Source organism: Populus trichocarpa, chromosome 2 (genome assembly GCF_000002775.5).
Source record: "Populus trichocarpa isolate Nisqually-1 chromosome 2, P.trichocarpa_v4.1, whole genome shotgun sequence".
In the NCBI taxonomy this organism is placed as follows: Eukaryota; Viridiplantae; Streptophyta; class Magnoliopsida; order Malpighiales; family Salicaceae; genus Populus; species Populus trichocarpa.
The window spans coordinates 7,461,501-7,470,118 of record NC_037286.2 but is presented as its reverse complement, the minus strand read 5'-3'; the positions used below and the strand labels follow the sequence as shown (position 1 = coordinate 7,470,118).

Here is an 8,618-nt window from a genome sequence, read left to right as displayed (position 1 = left end):
AATAATATTGATAATTTGGGGGTAATTTTACACTCCATACTGTCTTCCGGTAATTGAACCAAAAAGAGATTCATCCACCCATTCTCATTGATAAATAAAAAATAAATAAAAGGAAGAGGCTACATAATGGTTTTTATTTTTTCCTAAAAATATCTTTGGCTTGGAAAGAAAATATGCACACACGTAGATGGCTGGTTTAGTTTCTTGTTTTATTGGCAACTGTGGCAATAAATGCGGGCCATTACAAAACGATCTCTAGTGGATGTACTGTCTACTGTCTACTCTATAATTCGCCAGCTCAGCATGTACAGTCCTATCTCAGCCTACCGGTGACGCCACTGACCTAAAAGGCTAAAAGAAAAGTCGCACTGTCCCTTTCTCTCGTAACAATACGTACGCCGTGGAGTAAGAGCTTGAAAATTAGGGGTTTTTTCTAATATAAATATCATTTAAAAAGAAATATATATATATATATTTTTATTAATATAAATGTTTGGACTAATTTGTATATATCTCGACTAATCTCATGAATTTTAAAATTAATAATTATATAAGTTTTTAATAGATATCATATAGCAATATAGAAATCAAATTTAAAATCACAGGAAAAATATATCACTTGATTTATTTCAAGCTTTTATTATTATACAGCGGAAAACATGATGCTTGAAGTTTTAACGATTGCAAAATAGATATTTTTAAGAAATTGAGAATTAACAACAAGCCGACGACTATATATTCAAATTACTGAATATACTAAAATGCTTAGGTATTTCGTTATAGCTACACTGAAATTTTTTTTCCTTGTTTTTTTTTCAATTGCAATCTTCAATGGGCAAATTTATGACAAATATGTGAAAATTTGTCAAGGATGGGAAAATAAAAAAAGGTGACTATAGCATAAAATAAAGATAAATCCCATGGCCAGTATAAAATTTAAGGAAAAGGTTCATCTTAGTCCTTTTACATTTTCTTTTTCAATGAAAGTCCCTCTAGTTTTTGTGATTTCAGTTTCTGTACGAAAAATTATTTTTTTTAATTTTTAGTCTGTGATTTAAAAAATAAGAGAGAAAATCACTGAATTCCAATTAGAAAAGACCAGGCCATCGATTAACACCAATTTCATCTATTAAAAATGTTAATTTTGGTGTTGACAAGTTCGAGAGGAGTTTGATGGTAATTGTTTTAAATATCAATATTGCTTGAACAAACATATCAAAACCTCGGATTGATTTTGTGTTTTTGAACTTTTCTTTTTCAAGTTGATAAATTATTTTCTTATGCTCTAAAGGTGTTTATTACAACTTTTATGTGAAAATAAGTTGAAAAATATATTTTTAAAATAAACAAAAATCTGCCCTGATTTCCTCCCACTATAATAGTGATTAGAATCTAGACAAACAAACAACGCATCGCCTGTCTCTACAAGCAACTCCTTGCTTGTATTATTTTTTTTTTAAAAAAAAAAACAACGGGTCATTTGTCTCTTTATAAAATAAAATAAAAATATCATAGCTCAGACAATAAAATTTAGGTTGAGAGGCCCTTGCTTGGGTTTTTTTAAGGCCTATGTATATTAGGCCACCTAAATCCACGCACCTGCTCTTTTATTTTTATTATTGTTTTTTGTTCTTTAATTTAAAACGTCATCTTTAAATATTTTTTTCTTTTAATTTTCATTTTTAATTTTATTTTTTATTTTAAAAAATATATCTTTTATCATATATTTAAATAAAAATAATGTTATTATCTTAATATGTTTTTTTGTCATGGTTAAAAAAATATTAAGTTAATATTTTTTTTAACAGAAAAATAATATAAAAAACACAAATCGCCTTACCACATTAAACATAATTCCATGCAAAAGTTTCTTCGTTTTCCACCAACAATTCTACCGGTAGCAGATAAAGTTGCCAACATGTGTGAAAAATAATATTTATAGCTAAACTCGTAAATCTGATCTTATTTTCTTTTCTTTTTTTGTTTAAAAACAATTGATACATCATCGGTTTTTTTTTAATTGTTTATATCGGCAAGTGACTTCTCATCTGTTAGTTTAGATTTTGATAACCAGAGTTTTTTTATATATATTTTTAATATTAAAAAAAAATAAAAGTTGGAGCTGGAGTGTTAAATGAAATATAGTATCTTGCTAAAATCTTTCCACTCTCCGTGTTTTTTTTTTCCAGGTTTAGGTTATAACTGACGTGGCTGAAATTGTTGGTTATAAACTTAAAAAATAAATTAAAAACGAATTATGTCAAGTTTAATATTAATTAAAATGATCAATTTTTTCAATTTAAAGTTTAAGAAGGACACGTATTTTTAACACTCTAAACTGACGAATCTCGTCAAGTTAGCCAGTAATTATTGGTGTTTTGTCAACTTCAATTGTCAATTTTCATATTAATCAACGTGACTAAATTTGTCAGCCACTTTTTTGTTCTCATCCATAAAAGAATAATAGTAATAATAATAATAATAATTGAATGTATTATCTGTGACGGTTAATTAAATTATTTTTATTTAAATTATTTATAAAAATATTTTTCATCAGCACCGTTTTGATGTATACGAGAGTGGTCAATGTAGATTAAGTAAATCCTAATATTTTACATTTAAATAGAAAGTTAAAATTATTTCATATATTTATTAACTTTAAGGATAATTAAATTTCACAATTTAATCATATAGTATTTATGAAAAAAATTTAAAAATTATTTTATATAAAACCTCATCTCAATACAAAAAAAGAAATTAATCCATTGCAAAAAAACAAAAAATCGTGCTTGCATGTATATATTAATTAAAAATATACCAATACGTTCACTTCTCACTATTAAAAAACAAATAAATTATAATAAAATATTTTTTGAATGATAAGTTCATTTTAGAAATTTTTAATCAGAAAAATTCTATTCTTTAATTTTTTTTTAAATTACCTTTGAATATTCAATAAAAACATTTAACGGAAAAAAATCCCCGGAAGCCTTAAAAAAGCCACCAGCTCACTAATCAACGGAATATTAGATTGAAATCGTTAGATTATACTGTTCCAGGAGATATTGTACTTTATGATGGAGTATTAAACCATGTTTATTTGCCGGAAAATTATTTAATTTTAAAAAGTAAATTTTTTAAGAAAATAAATTTTTAGAAGTGAATTATTTAGTATCATAAAAAATAAATTGAAAAACACTTTCAAGTGTTTGGTTATATCATGGAAAATGAGTTGAGAAATAACTTATTAATATTTTTTATTTATTAAAACAATTAGTGACAAATCTTACAAATTTAAAAGTTAAATGAAAATAAAATTGAAAATAAATATAATTTTATAGATTATCTCAAATAAAATAAATAACAAATAAAATAATAAAAATCAAATCTAAAAGATAAAAAGTTTGAAAGATGATGAAATTTAAAAAGAATTATAATTTCATAAATTATTTCAAATAAAATAAATAACAATTAAAAGAATAAGAACCAAATCTGTTAAATAAAAAATTTCAATTAAAAAAATAATAAGAGAAAAGAAAATAACAATCATAAAAAAAATAAGGACAAAAATTGATATAAAAATCAAATTAAATTAAATTTTAAGGGATGAAATTGAAAAAAAAATCAAAATAAATTATATAGCAATCAAAAGTTTGAGGATCAAATTTGATATAATCAGTAAATAACATGATATTTTTAATTTTTTTACAACTTTTGAACAGTGTTTTTCGCTCAAAATAAAAAAAAAACACTTTCTTAAAAATCAAGTCAATTTTTTTTAACTAGAAAGTATTTTCCGTTGAATAATTTTTCTAATAATAAATAAATACAAAAAATTTAAAAATTAATTTCTAAAAAATTAATTTCCATAAAATAAACGGAACTGATGTAAAATTCTAGAAGGCAATTTAGTAAGTATGTAAAAAAATAAATATTTTTAAATGAAGATTTTAAATAGAATCTATTAATTAATAATTAAAATGCAGTAGAATTGTTAAAGACATACTGTGTTGTATACTGACGTCTCCAAATTCCTAACCAGCAACATAACACGTTAGGTGACATACGTATGAAATGACGTCACTGAAAAAATCATAGTATACCATATCAGATTCTTCACTCAATTAGTTTCCGTAGAAAATTACGATTCAAAAAGCTGTGTCTACCAAGGCCACGAGCATATTTATTACATTCAAAAGCTGTCGCCTAAAAGCATTTACAAGGAGAGTTGGTATTTCGTACGTTGTGCAAGGAATCCATTTTTTTTAAAATATTTTTTTATACTGAATTAATTTTTATGATATTTTTTTGAGTATTGATATTAAAAATAAAAAATAATTTAAAAAATAAATAATTATTAACATGATATTAAACGCTATCTTAAAAAATAAAATTGATAATGATTTTTTACATAATGAAAATATGATATTTTTTTATATATATATGGAAGATAGCTCTAACGCTAGAAATAATTTGGTGAACAGTAACCTGGACCTCCAGTAACAGGCAGTCCACAATAATCTGTCCATATTTTTCATAATTCCAGATTTGGGTAAGAACGTTTTTTATTTATACCTTTCCTTTCTGACCCTCTCTCCCCCCAGCGCTCTCTCTAGCTTCCTCAAAAGTCGCGAAGAAAAATATAGTGGTGCATTTTTTCTTTAATGGGCACAATCAGCAGAAATGGCGATGATCTCCATGATACCTTGTTACCAGATGATCCAGTCAACCACGATGTCGGTCAAGAAAATCAAGACCCGCTTGCGTCTAGAGTCTGGACTGAGACAAAGAAGCTATGGGAAATCGTTGGGCCTGCTATCTTCAGCAGGGTGGCCACTTTCTCCATGAACATCATCACCCAAGCTTTCGCTGGCCATCTTGGTGATGTTGAACTTGCTGCAATCTCCATAGCCAATACTGTTATTGTTGGCTTCAATTTCGGACTGCTGGTATGCTATTGGAAATTTCGCTTTCAATCTTGCACCTTTTCCTTTCTATTGTCTAAACTTCTTAAAGTGGTTTTGAAAAAAAACAGCTAGGAATGGCAAGCGCTTTAGAGACTTTATGTGGGCAAGCTTTTGGTGCAAAGAGATACCATATGTTGGGAATTTACATGCAAAGATCATGGATTGTTCTATTCTTCTGTTGTTTCTTGCTCTTGCCTTTTTACGTTTTTGCCGCTCCACTTCTCAAATTCTTAGGCCAGCCCGACGACGTCGCAGAGCAGTCAGGATTGGTGGCTTTATGGTTGATACCGCTACACTTTAGCTTTGCATTTCAGTTCCCATTGCAGAGGTTCTTGCAGAGCCAGCTAAAGAATCAAGTGATAGCCTGGATTTCTTTGGCGAGTCTAGGGGTCAATGTGTTGACGAGTTGGCTCCTTGTTTATGTGCTTGATTTTGGAGTTATTGGTGCTGCAATTGCTTTGGATATATCTTGGTGGGTTATAGTTATTGGATTGTTCATATATACTTCTTGTGGTTGGTGTCCTTCTACTTGGACTGGGTTTTCGGCACAAGCCTTTTGTGGCCTCTGGGAATTTGTCAAACTATCTGCTGCTTCTGGAGTCATGCTTTGGTATCTTCTTCTCATCCTCAAACTTCCCTTGCTCCTGTCTAATTAAAGTGGATGTGGTTATAAAGAAAAATCTAATTAAAATGAAAGAAAATAATCAATTAACTTTCGAAGGACTGTTTGTCTAAGAGAGATAAGGTAAGGCTTAAATACATGTTAATAAATTGCAGCTGACTGGTATCGGTGTGTGCTCCCTTCAAGAAGCATGGAGTCCAAACATCTCTCTTGTGAAATAAAAATAAAAATAAAAATAAAAAAGCATATTTTAATATTTAGGGGCGGTGGAAAAAAAAGGGATGGGGTTTAGTTCATTGATGAACTAAGAATATATTTATCAAATTCTCTTAATCTTTTTCTAATAGGTCGGTTCTTGCGTTGGATCCTCTGGTAGTTGCCGATGATCTTGGGCTTAAGTCTTGTCGGGCTTCTTCTTGGGAGAATGAACTAGTCAGATGCTTATATGTCTATTCATTAGCTTACCCTTTTTTTCTTTTTTCTTTTTTCTTTTTCCATTACGCTTCATTTCTTTTGCCATATCCTGTCATCAAATTATTGTTGTTGTAGTTTTTTTTTTTTTAAAAAAAATGATTAGCCATATATGAACAGAGAATCTTGTATTGTATGATTTATTTGTTTGCGCAGCATTGCTCATAATTAAATAGAAAAAAGAAGAAAATAATAACTTGCTCTTTGTATCTGGCTTTGGTACGCAGCCTGGAGAATTGGTACTACAGAATACTGATATTAATGACAGGGTACTTTAAGAACGCAACGCTTGCTGTGGATGCCTTGTCAGTCTGGTAAGAGATTTTAACGATTGAGTTCTTTTTAAAGTGTTCTATCTCTTCTTTAATTTCTCGTTATCATAAACCCTGTTTTACATGCCAGATTCTTTTTGTGAAAGAAGAATATGCGCGCCTCTGTAAAATACTTATTATGATCTCCACTTTAATTATTATTTCTGATTGAAATTTGCAGCATGAGTATTAATGGGTGGGAGATCATGATTCCTTTGGCCTTCTTCGCAGCTACAGGGTAATTTCCTGATCTTTTGAACATAATTCAATAATTATAGATTTTGAGGTGATAAAGAGAAGAAGATGTACTCCTTGTATTTGGGATTGGGGTCAGTTACACACAGTGCTATTTAAGCTATCACTTCAAGAAATGATTCGTATATCTCTGTCTTCTTGTTGAATTTACAACCATGAAAAGCTCGTCAAATTTGCAGAGTACGGGTGTCTAATGAGTTAGGAGCTGGAAATGGCAAGGGAGCAAAATTTGCAACTATAGTATCCGTGGTGCAATCATCTATAGTTGGACTTATATTTTGCGTAATTATCATGTCGCTACACAACAAGATTGCATTAATATTCACCTCTAGCTCCAGCGTTATCCAGGAGGTTGATAACCTGGCCCTGCTTCTAGCCATTACTATTCTTCTTAACAGCGTTCAACCAGTTTTATCAGGTAAGTTTCAAACCCCTTGTCAATTTTGATCCCCCCCCCCCCCCCCCCCCCCCCCCCCCCACACACACACACAAAAATAAAATAAAAAGAATTGCTGACACATTACCTCAATTCCTGTGCTCTTTCCTTCTAATTCAAATTATATTACCAATTCCTTCACCATGGCAGGAGTTGCGGTAGGAGCAGGATGGCAAGCATTGGTTGCATATGTAAACCTTGGCTGCTACTACATTATTGGGCTCCCACTTGGATTTCTAATAGGATGGGTCTTCAAGTTGGGTGTTAAGGTGAGTTAACTGCCTTCAATTAAATTTATTCCACCGATCAAAAAAGCTTTTTTTCAAGTAATATGGATTGAATATCTCAAGCCTTGAGTACTTTGCAAGGAGCGCTCACAACAATATGGATTTGAATATCTCAAGCGGTCATTTCATCAAATCTCTTTTTTCTCTTCTGTGCAATCAAGAGATTGTTAATTCTTTGTTGCTAATAGAAGTTTGTTTCTCGGACCGCTGTTGTGGGTATACCAGGGCATCTGGGGTGGGATGATTTTTGGTGGAACCGCCGTTCAAACGGTGATATTGGTCATCATAACCATGAGATCCGACTGGGATAAGGAGGTAGGAAGCATAAACTGACTTCTCTTTTAAAACTTCAACTCTATACAATGCATAAATGTTTCTCTTATATGATCCTTTACTTGTCAATGCATTGAATTTGAAGGCGGAAAAGGCACGCATTAATGTAAACAAGTGGTCGCAATCGAAGCCAGATGTTCAATGATAAAGAGACTCAATTTGATAACAGTCCTCGAGGGGTTTATTACAAAGAAGAGGTTTACACAAAAAATTCTTGGAGTAGAAAACTTTTATTATTTAAGCTACATTTCATTGTCTTTAGAGCGGTAAAGTGTTACCCTATTGGCAGCAACCGAGTTTCTTTGTAAGCACATGATTTTGTTTTTCCATTTTTGCATTTCTTACACGCTAAGCAAATTAATATTAATTTTACCAAAGAAATATATATTCATTCCTCCATGTTTCTCTTGATGCTGCTGTAACATGAATATTGGGAATATCTGCATTTGTCTAGCAGAATGCTTGGTGCTTCCAGTCCTAATGAAGTCAAAGCATCAAATCCCTATTTGAAAAACACGGTCATATCAAGCCAGTTCATCCCCATTGTCGTCAGCCAGCTTTTTGGAATTTCTCAAACTAAAATCATTGCCTCAAAATACGTGTTATATGCTAATCTCAGAAAAATATGAAATCCCTGAAAAAAATCCGATCTCTTGCCTTTACATCTTCACAAATACTCATGGATTTTATATTGCCTTTTCTTTTTATGACTGGTGGTCTGCTTTAAAAATGTTACATAGACTTCATAGAACACTGTTTAAAGCTTCTCAATGGACCAGAATGAAAAAGAATTCCAATCAAATGTGAATGACTTGAGAAATTCAATAGTGAAAGCAAAATGCAGTTTGCATTGTTGGAGCCAGAGTAAAAGTATGTTTGACAGCGTGGTTGTGGTTGTGGTTGCTTTTTAAATAACTTTTCGTGCCGAAATGCATG

The 8,618-nt window shown here is 30.7% G+C and overlaps 1 protein-coding gene across 1 annotated transcript; it reads left to right on the top strand.

Moving 5' to 3' along the window:
* The first annotated feature begins 4,491 nt into the window (after positions 1 to 4,491).
* Positions 4,492 to 8,081, top strand: LOC7461805 (protein DETOXIFICATION 27). Its single transcript, XM_002302290.4, has 8 exons — positions 4,492 to 4,949; positions 5,036 to 5,577; positions 6,288 to 6,374; positions 6,553 to 6,609; positions 6,806 to 7,044; positions 7,213 to 7,331; positions 7,575 to 7,664; positions 7,768 to 8,081. The coding sequence occupies exons 1-8, from the start codon at positions 4,665 to 4,667 to the stop codon at positions 7,825 to 7,827; spliced, it is 1,479 nt and encodes a 492-aa protein (XP_002302326.1). The 5' UTR covers positions 4,492 to 4,664; the 3' UTR covers positions 7,828 to 8,081.
* The last annotated feature ends 537 nt before the right edge of the window (positions 8,082 to 8,618 follow it).

Coding starts and splice junctions, on each gene's coding strand:
- LOC7461805 (XM_002302290.4), top strand. CDS start 4,665: ATGGGCACAATCAGCAGAAATGGCGATGATCTCCATGATACCTTGTTA. Junction 6,375..6,552: donor GTGGATGCCTTGTCAGTCTG/GTAAGAGATTTT, acceptor TGAAATTTGCAG/CATGAGTATTAATGGGTGGG. Junction 6,610..6,805: donor GCCTTCTTCGCAGCTACAGG/GTAATTTCCTGA, acceptor TCAAATTTGCAG/AGTACGGGTGTCTAATGAGT.